General features: G+C 39.7%; 1 protein-coding gene across 7 annotated transcripts in view; it reads right to left on the bottom strand.

Moving 5' to 3' along the window:
• impdh1b (IMP (inosine 5'-monophosphate) dehydrogenase 1b) overlaps positions 1 to 16,441 on the bottom strand; it is an 18,844-nt gene extending 2,403 nt beyond the window's left edge. Inside the window, exons 1-15 of one of the 7 annotated variants that reach the window (XM_086270305.1) lie at positions 15,872 to 16,441; positions 9,960 to 10,058; positions 9,702 to 9,779; positions 6,950 to 6,998; positions 5,667 to 5,768; positions 5,470 to 5,544; positions 3,748 to 3,954; positions 3,569 to 3,656; positions 3,280 to 3,479; positions 1,400 to 1,490; positions 1,166 to 1,261; positions 707 to 850; positions 441 to 585; positions 210 to 353; positions 49 to 132 (exon numbers count right to left, since the gene is read on the bottom strand). In XM_086270305.1, the coding sequence (XP_086126431.1) occupies positions 49 to 132; positions 210 to 353; positions 441 to 585; positions 707 to 850; positions 1,166 to 1,261; positions 1,400 to 1,490; positions 3,280 to 3,479; positions 3,569 to 3,656; positions 3,748 to 3,954; positions 5,470 to 5,544; positions 5,667 to 5,768; positions 6,950 to 6,998; positions 9,702 to 9,779; positions 9,960 to 10,058; positions 15,872 to 16,083 (1,814 nt within the window). In that variant the 5' untranslated portion in view covers positions 16,084 to 16,441. Of the gene's footprint in view, positions 1 to 44; positions 133 to 209; positions 354 to 440; positions 586 to 706; positions 851 to 1,165; positions 1,262 to 1,399; positions 1,491 to 3,279; positions 3,480 to 3,568; positions 3,657 to 3,747; positions 3,955 to 5,469; positions 5,545 to 5,666; positions 5,769 to 6,949; positions 6,999 to 9,701; positions 9,780 to 9,959; positions 10,059 to 12,015; positions 12,279 to 15,871 lie in introns of those variants that run through there. The other 6 variants (XM_086270308.1, XM_086270309.1, XM_086270306.1 and 3 more) reach the window with 6 other exon arrangements.

Raw genomic sequence — 16,441 nt, 5'->3', positions numbered from 1 at the left:
AAATATGACTAAAAGAAAAGACATTCTTTTGTGGGTTTTTGCACTTACGAGTGGAGACCATGAACACCACCCTCCACCTGTGCAGATAAGGTGCGCTTCTCAAACTTCAACTCTCCAGAGTACATCATGGAACTGTATAAAACATACAAGCACCATCATACATACTGCTTATAAAAGCATCTCATAACCTTAAAAAACACACAACTCACCGAAGGACGGAAAGACTCTTTGCCCCAATATCTTGGCACCCATGTTGGATTCCTGCTATCAGGTATGGTACAAACTTGTGAATGGAACCCTTGTCCTGGACTGAGCCCGACACACCCTGGGCTACTTTCACTTTGTCACCCTCACTGTGGACAACATATCACCAAATTCATATACATCCCAGTGGTTCACAATATTACAATAGCTGTAGCTTTTAATAACCTCACACATACCTAAAATAGCGTTTCTGACTGCTTGTGCTTTTCTCCATTGCATCCAGGGAGCCCATACCACGATACTTTTTCAGTCGCACACCGTCTGCAAAGAAGTACTCTCCAGGAGCCTCAGTTGTGGCTGCTAGCAAGGAGCCCATCATAACTGGAGTGAGAGCAAATTTCTTGTGAAAGACCGCTCCACTGTATAGAAATCAGACATTTCTAAAGACCTATATGAAATATTAGCTTGAACAAACTGCACGTCGCCATCTCTTAAACCTCACCAGTTGATGCACCGAGAGCTAAAGCCTTCACCACATGGCCCACAGTTTGAATGCCACCGTCAGCGATGACTGGCACACCGAAACGCCTAGCATACTCTGCCACCTTGTACACAGAGGTCCCCTGGGGTCGTCCACATGCCATGACTAGAAAGTAGAAAACACATCAAACGTGACTGCCATGTTGTTTTAAAAACACTGTTTTTGTTCGTTTGTTTGTTTTAGTATAAACATGACCTAGTCTGAACATGAGACCGGTCCCCATGGCAACACAGAACAGAGGCCTCGGCAAATCACCATGACAACTAGGAGTGGTCTCAGGGTATTAGTTTCCACTAGCAACTGATGGCCTTTTCATCTTAGCAAAGCTCATTGCCGGAAAAAGGATCGGCATAATTTTTTATAAATACTTATCACTACACTTAAGTTCTATCATCATATCACGGTTTCCACACTGAATACCTTCTTGTGTGATGCAGATGGAGCCGCAGCCCATGCCGACTCTCAGAGCATCCACGCCGGCATCAATCAGATTTTTGGCCTGGGCTGCTGTGACCACTGTAGGAAAGGTGGAAAAGTGAAAACTGTCAAGAAATGTGTGCAAAAAAAATATATCTGTTTATTTTGTTGTCATTTATGTTACTGTTCATAAAGGGACAGCCACATAATACTCACTCCCCACACCAACAGACTCACCATTTCCTCCCACCACTTGTAATTCTTGATACTTCTGCTTAATATAGTTTATCATGTTGATCTGATACACCGAGTTGCCTTGCGACGAGTCCTAAAAAAAACAAAAAAGAAAGAAAAAAAAAAAGAAAATATATATAAAAAAATATTTATGGTTTAAACATAATAAGTTTAGACCATAAAATACAGTAACACCTAATAAGTCAAAACAGACATTTGAATGGCGTCGCCGTGTGATTATTTTACATGTGGTTGTTTTTTTTCCTGTTTAATAATATTCAACATTGCTATCAATACATTTTTAAAAAAAAAAAGGGTTTAAAAATATAAACAACTGTGGGATACTGTTTGTCCGTGATTTAGACAGGGGGAACAAATTGTGGCAGGATCAGCCTGATGTTATTTGTATCCCGCTGTAACTTTACTGAATAAAGAGCTAACATCTCCAAAATGTCAGGAGTAGTTAGTCATTACAACAAGTGTTTGTGAACTAAAAATCAAGAATGTGGGATACTGTGTGATTTGAAGAGCCCAACGCCTGCTCCCGACGAAGGGAAAACCAACTATGCAAGGGAGACCTACCTTGGCACTTGTGCAGGTGAAGCCAAAGGGAAGATATGCTTCACCATATTTTCTAGTCTTTGGCTTAGAATGAAGTTGGTTTGGAAACATATTCAGCTATGCTTCATCTCCTGCTTTGCGTTTGTGTAGGTGCCCCGTGCTAGCAGTGTCCAAGTGTTGTTGTTTCCCCCCCTTTTCATACCGCCCCCCCATTACAATGGCTCTGCACCCCTAGGGGGCAGACCCCACGGATCCATGGATTTATTTGTGGACTTAGTCACATATCTCCTTGAGAATTTTACTCTGTAATAATTAACATTTAAGCTACAATTTTAAAACAAAACACAGCAACAGGAAGTATGATTTGGGCTATAACATCAGTTTGTAATTTACCTGCAATACTGAATCGCACCACAAGGTGGTACCCATTCCATTTAGTTGTGTTTAGTTACAGTAGAGTGTTCTACACGGAGTCTGACAGTTTCTCATCATGCATGAATAGTGCCTGTACTCTTTTTCGAGATCTATTCAATCAAATTTTATTTATATTGTGCCAAATCACAACAAAAGTCGCCTCAAGGCGCTTCAGACCTGCCATTATATGGCCAATATTAACAACAGCCACACTGCTAGGCTCTTCAGTGAAACCAAAACATGACACAGGTTTCACATCCTGTCGCCATTTAACACTAGAATCACCGACAGACCCCTTAGCATTTTAAAAATGATGTCAATGTTAAAATAAAACCCCATAATCTCATATTGCATCTCAATTTCTGTGTAGCACTCTGTAGTGTCAGTTTTAAAATGCAGTCAATGACCAGTTCAATCCCTTTCAATGTAAGTGCCCTGTTTTAATACTTTCTTAACGTTAGTACCTCCAATTAAAAATCAGTTTTTTTAAGTTTACTACAGTAGTTTTTTTTTCTTTTCAAGGCTAATTATTTAGATGTCTTATTGCGCTGTTTATAGTACTGTTTTTTTATGAATTCTAAAATATGTTTTAGCTATACAATAATGTAAGAAAAACAAAAACAAACAAGCCTTAAAATAATTTCCAAAACTATTAAAATATAATCTGAAATATTTCTTAATGAGAAAATTATAGAAATTAGCCATGTGACTGACAGTGGCTGCCATTTAGCTACAAGCTGCTCTGAAATTTGAAATGAATCTTCTAAGTAGTGCCGATGGGGGACAGTTTTTATGACTGTGTAATGACAATAAAGATTTATCTTCTCTACAATACATCCAAGTATCTGTGATGTGACCGATCATTATTAAAGCACCGACCACAATCTAACTTTTTAAAAAGCACCAACCAGTACAACGACATCAACTCCAGCTTGCACCAGCAGGTCCAGTCTGTATTTGTCGTCCTCCCTGGTTCCGATAGCAGCACCACAGAGAAGCTGTTTGCGTGAGTCTTTGGAGGCGAGGGGGTACTCCCGGTTCTTCTTTAGATCCGTTCTGGCAATAATGGCCACCAGTTCATCGTTATCATTTACAATGGGAAGCTTGCCTGGTTACACAGAAAGTCGGGCTATTAAAATACAATAACCAAAAAGAAGTCCAACATCTATTACACAAATACTTTTTCTTTAAATTCACCTTTTTTGCTGCGCTGCAGAATATCATTGGCTTCTTTTAGTGTAACACCAGCAGGAGCCACTACCAACTCCTCCCTCTTAGTCATAGCCTGAGAGAAGACGGGGTCAGTGTAAAAATAATCGGGTAAAGCCAAGTTTTTATAAATGACAGAGTTTCTTAAAAGCAACAAGAACACACACCTCCTCCAAAGGCTTGCCACGGTCTTTCTCAGAGAGGAAGTCGATATCTCTGGAGGTGACAATACCCACCAGTTTGCTGCCCATTTTTCCTGTCTCTGTGACAGGAATACCAGAGAAACCATGTCTAACTTTGGCCTCAAACACATCCCCGACTGTGTGGCGTGGACTCATAACAACTGGGTCTGTAATAAAACCCTGTTCGAACCTCTGGAAGCCAACAGAAACCAAAACAATTATTTTCCACTGTACATCGGTAATGTGGCAAAAAAAAAAAAAAAAACAGCAAAAGCCAAAACACACTACACAAAAAAAAAAAAAAAAAAGAAAAAATCGTGAGCAGAAGCAGCAGAAAAACAGTAAGTAACACACACACACACACAAATATAACACACATGTGACGCCATTACCATAGCCTATATAGGGACAAGATGGGACACCATAACAAGAAAAGTCAAGAGCATGAATCACACAACAGCTGAATTATGTTGGTTGAGGTAAAGGTTAGCACTAGGGCTGGGCCATATTATACCGTTCACAGTAATACCAGTACAATGTTAGGCAACGATAAGAAATTAAAATATCGCGATATATTATGGGTAACGCGCGCATGCGCAGTGCCTTTGTTTTCATACGCACATGGCCGAAAAAGCATGGCGGTAACGGAGAATGAGAAAGGAGAAAGCGGATTGTTGAGTGAAACGGATGAACCAGAATTAGTTTGTAAAAGTGGTGCCACTTCAGTGATGTGGAACTGGTTTGGCGTTTGTCTGTCAGATACACAACAAAGCACATTTTGTTGTAGAACATGCAAGCAGCCGTCTTTATTATTTGTCGGACTAAGGCGCTCGTAAATCTGGGAGTAATCTGGGTCCTAAACTCCGTCCGATTCAGGTCCCAAAGTCAAACGAACACTGCAGCATCACTGAGAGTTAAAAACGGTCTAAATTCTTTCATCTTTAATAAAACTATCAGCATTGCTGCTTTACCAGGTGTATGAATGTCTATTAAGTTTAACATCCAGGCATCCATGAGAACAGAATTTATTACACTTAACGGAGTTAGAAGTTAGCAGGACGTTAGCGGAAGTTAGCTCACTAGTTTTGCTAGTTACCTAAGCATGATATAGCATGTTCTGACAGAGATTTCTGAAAACATTCAAACGTACAGCTCTGCTATCACTTGTAAAATAAATGAAGACAGGAAACTAATAGTCATTAATATACTGCAACAACACAGTAATAGAGCAGCTGTGATAGAATACAGCATTAATGAATCAATGGTACAGAAGTGGAGGAAGCAAGAAGTATGAGTTGAATAAAGTTTGATTTATCCGACTGCTTTGTTTCGCTTAATGTGCCTTATAATCCCGTGCACCTTATGGTCCGAAAAATACGTATTTGACTTTATATTTGGCACACTGCAGTTTAATGTTGCAAAGCACCTCTTTTTAACTTCAGCGGATAATTTTTATATAGCTTTAATGCACATAAAAAAAAAAACAAAAAAAAAAAAAAACCAGCTGCTTGTTTAAGTGAAAATAAATGGATCGAGTTTTTTTTGCGCTAGTGAAGTTGTGGAGTTGTATTTTGTCTCGCGTCAGTTATATCGTTATCGCAAATTTTCAAATATATATATATCGTGATAAATATTTTTGGCCATATTGCCCTGCTCTAGTTAGCACCCTTTAATGTGTATAAATATTTGTATGCAGTCACAGTTTACCTTGACCTTGCGGACCTCGTTGGCTTGGAATTCTGGTGTGCAGTTGTGGTGAATAATGCCAATGCCTCCCATTAGCTACCAAATTTTTTAAAAGAAAAAAGAAAGAAAGAAAGAATGAGATGTGTGCTTTTTGATTAAACAGTTACAGAAAAAATAAAAAAATAAAAAACTGTGTCCTTAAGATGCTAGTTTCTTACCGCCATAGCTATTGCCATGGCCGACTCTGTCACAGTGTCCATGGGGGAGGAAATGAGAGGGGTTTTCAATGTAATCTTCCTAGTCAGTGCTGATGTCAGGTCCTGAAAGACAAAAAAATAGGGGATTGAATATTTTGCATGTGGTCCACCAGGGGGCAGAATGAACTAGATAGCCATGAAGGACTTCACTGTAAATATCCTTCAGATCAGACACCAGAAGGACACAACAAGGTTAATACAAGCAAACTTTTATAAAAACGGGAAAACAATGGAGCCAATTTTAAGCTTAAAAAAAATATTTTAAGCTTTAGATTTAGTTCATATTAGATATGAAATGCCTCCAAATTAAAAGACACTGACGTAACATACTGCAACTGTTGTTCCTACCAGGGAAAGAAACATGACACTGTCTGGAAAAAAAATAGGGATGAGCCACACTACAGTGTCCAACGACCAGGTTTACTTTTACTTATCGCCAATTCCCAAAACAACCAGCACATTTCGTTTCAATCCACTGGCAGAGTGAAAATAATAACATTCCACTAACATGGGAAACCAGGGAAGTGGCTCAACAGTATCTGATGTAGACATAAACTATAGTGGGTGCTTGCAGCGTTTTCTTTAGAGGTTTATGGTGAAGGCCAGAGAAAATGCCTAACGCCACTTTGCCAGAGCACACAACTGCACCAACCTGCTAAATTCTACTGTGAGGTATTAAAGAATGTGAGGAAGACCATGACTGCAAACAATGTCCCAAAACACCACCACCCTCAACACACAGCACTACTTCATGCTTCTATGCCTCAAAGTATTTAGACTTATTCACTATTCAAGGTTGTGCAAGCATTTGTGTTATTTAAGCATGAATAGGTTCACTATCCTGAGAAAAACTAGGGCAGACCAAGACTGTGGAGAAAACAACTAGAACATAATATGGCAGCCAGGCAAATATGTCCCATAGTAAAGAAAGCACTCTAACTCGTAAGGAAACAGAAAGAGATTAAAACTAAATTAAACCTTCAGATAGACGAAGCAGAGGAGAGGGATTTCCCGTAAAGCCCTGAGATTAACCCCCCTTTTGCCTGCTGCAAGATGAGTAACTAACCGGACACAAATGTGACCACAAGGGTGAGGGAGCAGCCAGTGGGTGACCACAATGGGGGGGGGAAAAAAAAAAAAAAAAAAAAAAAATAGCAAAGCAGAAAGAGACCAAAAGATGCAGACTGTTTTAAAAGGGCAAAAATATGACTCAGATTCCTTGTTCACATGTGTACGCTACTCACCACTTCGTCAGAGGTAAAGTCGATGAAGCCAGGTAAAATCAGGAAATCGCTGAAAGACATAAGCAAAGTGCAAAGTAAGGGGCTAATAGCAGCAGTTTAGCAGTATTGTGAGGTCTAAAACTCCAACAACACCTCAGAAATATTCCAGGAGATGGTGTTCTATATGTTTCAGTGAAAGCTTGTAATGGCATGCCTAAGAAAACCAGATGAATTAAAGGATTTCACAACTTTGAGGAGTATCTCAAAGCAAATGGGGTGTACTGAACAAACTAATAAAAGTACTACAGTTTTTGATCTGTAGTGATAACAGAACTATTTAGATTATCAAAGAATGTGAATAGACTTCTGATTGTAATCAAGGCCTTGTAATAATTTTTTTAAGTCACTTTCCTACAGAGTCACTCCTCTCCTTCTGTGTAATATTTTAACCAAGGACAACAACCCATTTTTGGACACTCTTGCACCACATCGTGGTTCCCAGAAAATTACAAAATGGCATTGCGGCTGAGTACAGACACTAAGTGCAGCTGGGTGCGCCCTCTACTTGGTAAAAAGCTACAGTTGACCTCTTTTCAGCTCCTGGCCTGTATAAACACAATAAGAGGCAGAAAGATGAGTGAAGCAGCGAGCGCCAGACGTGGGAATGATGTGTTTATTTTTCAGCTCGAGTCTGTATGTATTTTGTGGGTTTTTTGAGATGTTTATGTAAGAGAGAGAGGGGGGGGGGGGGGGAAGCAGGGGACAAATGGAAATAAGGAGGAATAAGTGAAGCTTTATACATCTAGTGAATGTTGGAGGGAACATCTGCTGTCATTTAGCAGAAGCCACAAACCGCAGCTGCAGCACACAGACTATACTGTCTGCTTACTGCTGACCCCAAGTCAGCAGTAACCTGATTGCCGTGTTGGCTTTGACTTCTAAAGAAAACACTGGCTCGGCCATATCGCACAGGTTGCATTTGAATGTTAAATGTAGACAAATCTACCATGCTAATGGTTTCAAAGTAAAACCAAAGGCCACAACAGGCCTTCACCTGTCAGCTTTTTCCCTGGCACTGAAGTTGTATAGTTGTGTGTATTATCACAAGTTTTAGCCGCACTGTATTATTATTATTATTAATATTATTTTGGTTTTAGTTAGATTTCAGAGCTTGGTTGAGGGTAAAACTGACACTGATTTTGAAAGACAAAGCACAGAAACGAAGCTCTGAAGGTATCAAGGTTTGTACAGCACTATGTGCCCACACCCTACAATCCTATTATTAAAGTTAATTGGTACAGGTTAGATCTCTGTATCAGAGTCACCTCCCTTTATTAAAACTGACTACCAAAGAAACATTTCATTACTACCTAAAGATCATAATGTCATGCTTAAAATATTCCATCCTTAGCCTGAGGTAACTTTGGCTAAGTGTGACCCCACTCCATTATCAGGTTCTAGGAGAATGCTGCCATGCAAGTTCTCCTTACCAGCTTTAACATTTAAAATGATTTTGAAAGTGTACACTCGGCTCCAAGTCTCAAAAGTTCACACATTTATTTATATAGCTTGAATTAAACTGGTTAATTAAAGCCTGTAGCTTTGTGTGGATGGCAGTGACCTCATATGCAACCACAGTAAATACCCTGTTTGTGTCAGAAAGCTGCATTAGAACAGAGACATGTACAGGAAGGAACCTGTAGATGTACTGAACAGTGTCGGCATCTAAAACTCATTTGTGTGCTCTTAACACTTCCTTGAACAGACAGTCGGTATACAGGCAGTCGTGCACTGATACTTTGAGGGCCATTACAGGAAGAAAAGGTGTGAAAGTAGACTTGATTGGAGCAAAATGTTGACACGTCGCATTCAGAACAAGGTTGCTGCATCTGGTATAGCAGGAAGCTGCCACTCACAGAAATCTGATTCTATCTTCCTGCAACTGTGTATCAGTTTCCCTGTTTGACTATTTCCTCCAAGAAAAAAAAAAAGTTTGTAATCAAATATTTTTTTCATTCATATAATAAAAAATAATTTTTAGGTGGACTATATATGCTGAGTCAGCTATCTGCATTGCGTTAATTAGGAGGTCGAGAAACTGATCTGAATTTCATTCTTATCAATTACCCCTGAAATTCACATGATATCAATTCAGGCAGTCACGTTTGCAACCTTTCCCTCCACACGTGACGCACTATAGGGAACTTATGAATGCAGGCAAGATTAAATTGGTTGTTTAGTGCCAAACAACCACTACAACTTAGCTTGCTTTGTTCATTTATGGTTATGAAAATAAAAGGCTATTTACAAGAGTTAATGAAGGAAAATAAGTCTACACAAAATCCAGCATGTGCGTGTCTATACAGCATGTCATCAGAATGTCAAGCAGAGGAGTGCAAGAATTGCAAGAGGTCAGAAATGAGTGCTTTTATCAAAAGTATTCATGCTAAAGAGCACAAGCTGCTCCATCATGCTTTCTGCATTTACAGGAGAGGTCACATACTTTGATGATTAGTTGAAGTTAATAAAACAGCGATGTCCCGTGAAAGCAATTTTCATTCCCATGACCCAAATCAAGTTAAGAATTTCACAAAGCCTTATATCTACCATCTGCCTTCATGCGCCGCGGTTCATGGGATTTTTGATATAGTTTGTTGCAGTCAAAGTAAAGTTGCTGTAGAAGAACAATTATTTGCTTCTCCTCTATGAATTCACTATTTAGATAGATCAAGGATTTTCAGTTTGAAGGTGACTGTTTTTTTCTTTTACTCACTTGTAAGTCAACCCATCTCCTTTAGAGCATAGCTCTTCAGCCGTTTGACCATCGGAGACAACACACTGTTGGTCAGATCTGCCGGTTCAAAACGTGTTGGCCATTACAAAGCACTGGTGCTTACACTCCACCCACAACTTCGCAAAAAGGTTGGTTTTTTTTCCTTTTTTTAAATGAGGAAACCTTACTTTGAAATTAATGAAAACATTTTCAAGTAAAACAAACTAAACAAAAACTTTGCAATGAAGGGAAACTTACTTGTATGTTAGACCACCTCCAGTGGAGAAGAGCTGCTGTGCCGAGAGCCCATCATCGGGAATGTAGCCTGTGCCACCACTTATTAGGTAATCTGCCATGCTGTCAAATGACCAAAACAAAGCCACTTCAATCAGCTGTTTTAACGCCAACACTCAACATTAGGATGTTCATCTACAGACAGTGTAATGACGCTCTGCAGGAAGACTGCACAGCCACTGTGCAGGCAGAGCTTTGGTGGGTGACCTTCTCACAGGAAGGTATAACCATGGCAACATCAACATCCCCAGCCAGCCTGGGGTCAGTGCACCTGCATGACAGGTGCTTCCCCCATAAATAATCCTGTACTAAACTTGCAACCTTGCTGGTGGTACTTAAGATGAGATCACCTTTTAAACCCAAAACAGGGGACACTCGGAAACCCACAACACTTCTACGGGTAAATACCACAGCTTAGCCCCAACTCACTAAACTAAAATAAAAATCGAGTCTCTGCTGAAGGGAGATGTGTAATAAAAACATTAAACACGTTATTATTTAATAACTAATCTAATGCCAAACAAACCGCACACGAGGCAGATAACGGTGCACTACTCTCCACACCATCGCGTGTGAAGGAAACCATGGCCGGGTGACCCACTAACATATAACTGCACCATTCCATATTAGCCAATCATGCATGCTTTCGATTTTCAAGGAATGAAATGCAAAACAGTAGAGTTAAAAGATTTGGATTAAATGTCAGAAGAACACGGTAACCTCAAAACGCCGTGTCATCTACACTTGCACGATAACGTTTACTCCCCTAGTAGTGACCCACATTGCATTATCAGCTAGCAAACATTAGCTGCTTGCGCTGCACGCCGGGAGTTAGCAAAAACATGGCAGTCAGACCTGCCTTTGTTTATACAGAGATGCGACTATGCATCATCCGTGTAACCTTATCCATGCTATCGAGGACCCTCCACATCGCTCATTTTCCAGAAGCTATAACGGATTATTACATTTTAGCAACACTTAGCTCACATGCTTATGAATTACCTTGGGTTTCAAATCACTACTCATTTAGGCTTAGCAAACGTTAGCTAACAGGTGAACCTTGCTCCCAAGGTTGGCGTTTGAGTATTTAAACCACGTCGGGAAAAAACGCATTCTAATACTTGGTAAATATTTTGGTCCATTTCTATATTGAATAAACCCTCTGGTATATCAGGCGATCGGTGATATTTCAGAAGACTTTTTGAGCGAGTTTGGTGCTGCGTTCAGTGGCATATGTTGCATTTTCCTAAAGCATGTGGTTGCATAAAGGTTGCAAGACCTTATCTAGCATTTCCAGAAACGTAAAGTTTAGTTTGTTTACTTCTACTTGAACCAAGTTCATTGCGTCTAATAATATTAAAATTATGTGAGTAACACCGTTATAATTTAGCTGTTCAAAAATACATAATCACTCAATGAAGTCAGTCTGTCGAGTCAAGCTATTAACCTAAAGTAATAGTAAACCATTACCAGTATACGTAGGACTGAAAGCCTTATCACCACGAGTGTTTTAACAACCACCTTGTACTTGTACTAAACACTAAGCAGTAATTATAAGTAATAAATTAACTGATACGCTGGCCAAGTCAATCAGTCGTTAATGTTTAACACAAATAATGTTTTCCCCAATAGCGTCAGATTCAGTTTTAGATACTCTCGTGGATATTCATATTGCCCCCTTAAGAGTAATGCCTGCACGAATAAAATAAACATCCTGCTCACAATAAAACAGTTATTTTATAAAAACAAAAACGAAAACACACATCCCAAAGTTTTCACGCACTGCATCCTGGTTATATGCTGAACTATACGTGCAGACATGTGGGAGAAACCATTAGCATTTAGCATTAGCTATTCTCTTATTTTAGCTTCGCTTGTGGGAGAAAAAAAACAAGGCTCCCGACACTCTAAAACAAGCTTCTTATATCTTTAAAACCGGTAAGCGAAAGCAATTTAAACTACGCATCTTTTCTGCTATGGTAAACTCAACATCTTTTGCAGATTACGGTTAGCTAGCTACCTCATTGAGCGGATGCCCACGCTGGCCAAAAAGGAGGTAACTTTCCAGCTGTAGACTGAGAGCAATTAAAACAGAAAGCAGTTTGTTCCCGTTACCTCGAAAGACAAACTGGATTTTTTTAGCCAAAAAAATAAAAGAAAAACAGCAGTCTTTTGTGGCTCCAAGATGTAAACGTCAGCGATGAAGCCAGTCAAGAAGTGATTGCCTATCGCTGTCTTCAGACAGTGCGTGTTGGTGTTATATATTAGCAGCAGCGTCACATCCCCTCTCCCCTTCAGGCAAGTTTAACCCTGTGCTTCCTGTGACCCTGAAATCAGGAACAATATCTGGAATCAAAGTAGCAACACGGGCTCAGGTGAAACGTTTACTACACGGATGTGCAGCCAGACTAGTTTTATCACTAACATTTTGTCAGCCTGCCCACAGCATAGTGACAAATCACAGTAATAACCAGGCAATCTTTATATTCAGCTTTAAACACTGGCAGTTTTTCTTTCGCTTAAAAATAGCCCCTTTTTTGTATTGTTGGTAAAATCTCTAATTGTGTGTAATTAGCAAACTATAGTCTATGTGTAAGTCATCCTCATGTGTTACTACTAAATATAGGATATTGGTGTAAATACAAGCTTGGTAGAATAAGGCAGAAGCCTGAATGGTGATTGATCCTACATAGTGCCTGAGCATGAACTTTAACAAAGTGAAAGTGGAAATCAGGTGACCATAGACAGTTCTTTCATCATATCAGGTTGAAATACAGATGAGACTTTTAAGGCTTAATATCCTTAACCTAGTGAAACATTGCCTTGAATTTAAATTTTGGTCACATGCAAAGGTTCTTAACAGGATTAAGTGCAATGAAAGGCCAGCACTAACCACATTTCATTCACATGATAACATTTGAACATTTGAATACTTTAACACACTGTAACTCAGGCTGGCTATGCTGACTTAAGGAAAGGACCTTTATTGAACAAATGTTGTGATCTTTTGTTATTTACTTACAATTTTTTTTTATTAAGAATGCAAAATTCTACCACTGAAAAAAATACCTTACTCTATGTGACATAGTCATTAAAAGTAAACATAGAAAACAGCTTACTAGTAGAAAACATATCTATAGGTGTTTTGATTTCTAACAAATCAAGCAAGTTCAACTACAACGGAAGTAGGGATGTCTATTTTAAGGATGCCAAATAGTTCCTAAAACTGTTCAGTACACACCCACTTATACTGAACTGAAATTATAAGGAACATCAAACTACTCCATACAGTCAGTGTATGCATCCATACACTTCTTGACAATTTGACAGTGTATTGCCAGGAGCATAAATGTTTTGCATGGCATTACTTTCATCCAATTATATATATGATGGTGGGTGTCTTGTATTCTCTGGAAGGAAAGAATTAGGCTCTTTAACAATAACCCAAACCAGGTCTGGCACAGTCAAAAAAGGTTTTTCACATGGATGACTTCACCAACGTCAAGTATGTTCCAGTTTATTATTAGATATATTCCAGACTTTCAGGAAACAGGCTGAGTTGTTCATTCATGCACCTCACAGCCAAACATAACAGCATGTTTGCTAACAGCATTTCTTACATATTTTGTGAAGCTTGTTAAAAGGTCTTTATTGCTTTGCAAATATGACCTAAACCTTCATCAAACTAGATGAAAAAAGCCTAATGAGCGCTAAAAGAAAATTTCTTACACGTGACTTGCTTGTGAAACAATAGCTACAACCAAATGTTTGCAACTAACTGTTGATTAGTCTGCACGTGAATTAAATGAATTTCTCCCCATAGCTCTGTACAGAATAGCTTCAGCTCCCAGATGTTTGGTGTTGCCTTAACCAGCTCGCTTTAGGTACCACCCTAAGCATTTCTGTTGACTCGAGATAGGGATTTTGGCGTGCCTGTTCCAAAAAATGACCTTCTTTCTTATCTGAGTGGGGGACTTTTTAGAACACCGGGTTGGAGATTCAGTCCAGATGCCTCTACATTCTTTGTTCCTTCTATGACAACATGCAGAGCTCATCCATTCACACAGCATTACTCTGATAGCTATCTGGCTTGTCCATTTTATCTTTAGCAAACTGCGGTGTTTGTTTTAGGGGGCAGTTACTTTCTCTTTGAAGCCCTCTCATGCACACTATTGTTGTTCAGTGCTGTCCTGATGGTGGACTCTTCCCATTCTGATCCATCACACCATATTATCATATTGACTGAGAACACTTTACTCTAGATTTGCATTATTGATTTCACACTATAACACAAAGTTAGTTGAGATTCTGGAGATCAGCATAAACCACTGTGAATTTCATCTGCTTTGGTGCAAGTGAATGTTGCAGGTACACTGGAGAGGCAACAACAAGACAACCCTCCAAAACAGAGTGGTTTTGCAGGTGATTTCCACACACCATTGCTCTCTGCTTATCCCTCCTGAGTTTTGTTTTTTTTTTAGTTTTGCTTTTTACCCGTATCTCTGTCAGCACTAATAGCATGAAGTGGTAAGTGGAGCCTCTACATATTGTCACAAGAATGTTTTCCTTGCAAGGAGTTGAGCCATCACACAAACTCTATCTGCTGCTTTGTTTGAAGAGGAACTAAGCAAGAACCTCCAGAAAGCTACTCATACATTTTTCTGACCAAACTGTCAGAAACAGACATATATAAGCATGCCATAAGGTCCTGATGTCCTTTAGTGGCACCTGTGCTCACAGCCCAGCACTGTGCAGCTCTGATAGTGCTCTTTCTGTTCTTGATCACACAAAGAACCAGATGGCCCTTTCCAGCCCTTCTTGTGAAACAGCCCATCTCCCAGTATCTCTTTCACGCTCTTGAGAGTGTGCTGAGAGACAAATCAAACCTTCTTGTAACAGAACGCATAGATGTGCCATCCTGAAGGACCTGTGTTGCCTAAAGGGGTGTCTAGTACTACTACCAGCAGTGACAATGACACTAACAAAAATAAGTTATTGAGAAATATCAACCATGAAGGATGGGCACAGTCTTTGGCCACTTTCTGCAAAACCATTCCCTTTGTGATGAGTGTACTTTTGCAGAATTAGAGAAAAGGGTTGACAAAATTTAAAGCACCACTGTATAGATGTTGTTTCTGATCCACAAAATATTTGAGACTGATATTATCACCAGACAATATTCAGAATCACATTTTATGCCCTTAAATCGACAGTCCTTCTTTGTTCTGTGTTAATCCAAGGCGAGAGTTGCTAGATATGTTTGCAAAGGTGACTCAGGGGGGATCCTTTTCCTTCTCTGTGTTGTGTGTCAAATTAAATGTGGGTCATTGCAGATATGGGTCAGTGGTTCCTTTATGCACTGTAGCTATTCTAAGCGCTTGCTTTAGCCTTGTTTATCCTCCCTGCAGCATGCTGCTCACTCCTGCCTTGATGGTGCATCAAAGAGTTGTGAGTGTGTGGGTGGGTACAAGGGGCAGAAGGACCAGGTTAAAAATAGCACATGACAACATATGACAAGCCATTTTTATTGTATTAGCGCCTGCCCATAAACTCAGTGTTGTTGTCTGCATGGCCTCCAAACTACTAAGAATGCAGCACATTGAAAGCATGATTTAACCTCAAGCACATTTGCAAAGTGTGTGTGTGGACATGTAAATTGTTCCAGGTACACAAAGATTATTTACATGAAGCAACCTTGCAAAGCTGCAGCTGGTAAGAGTGAGCTGAACGTACATCACCAAGAGTGGTAACTAACAGCAAGACATAAATTTTCTCTTGCAGCTGAGAAATTGCAGCTGTATTTGAATCAAAATACTGTCTAGTTTGATACCTGAAGGTGTTTTTTTTTTTTTTCATATTCTATCCCAGTCACCTACCTCTCTGGGCCTAAACCAGCCTGGATCCGTGTGGCATTGTATCGCTGAGCTGCAGTTTCATGACCGTGTGAGCTTTGCCGGACGTAACGTTTTAATTCCCGGGATGAAACATTGTTACATGAGCGCTGAGTGTCCCCTACAAATCTTCGATAGTCCGCTTGCTGGCTCTCATTCTCTCCTTCTCGAAAGTGCTCATGCCCAAACCCCTCCATTGTTTGTCCAAGATCAGACTTGGAATAACAGATCCTTGCATTGAAATTCAACTTAATAATATCAGAGAAGATATCCAAGAGCTGAAAGCAACATGCAGGCCAAAACAGAGAAGATTGCTTTCTTTAAACCCCTCGATTTATATAAATGTCTTCACCCAAGTTCCGTAAAAGTTAGTGACTTCCAAATGCAAATTCTTCATTTGTTTCTTGATAATCTAATCTGAATTCCATTTTGTCTGCTCTGTTTACCCTGATGCTGCTCTCCAGTCAGGTTATGAAGCTACACATAGGTATTCCCACAGAGATAACAGAAAAACCCTTCTCAGTCTACACCATCTGTCTGTGAACAGGATGCACC

Source organism: Aulonocara sp. 'chitande type north' Nkhata Bay, linkage group LG17 (genome assembly GCF_057382095.1).
Source record: "Aulonocara sp. 'chitande type north' Nkhata Bay isolate Kocher_YH1m ecotype deep benthic linkage group LG17, A_spYH_male_GT1.1, whole genome shotgun sequence".
Lineage (NCBI taxonomy): Eukaryota > Metazoa > Chordata > Actinopteri > Cichliformes > Cichlidae > Aulonocara > Aulonocara sp. 'chitande type north' Nkhata Bay.
The sequence above is the reverse complement of the archived record's forward strand: the minus strand, read 5'-3'. Positions and strand labels throughout refer to the sequence as shown.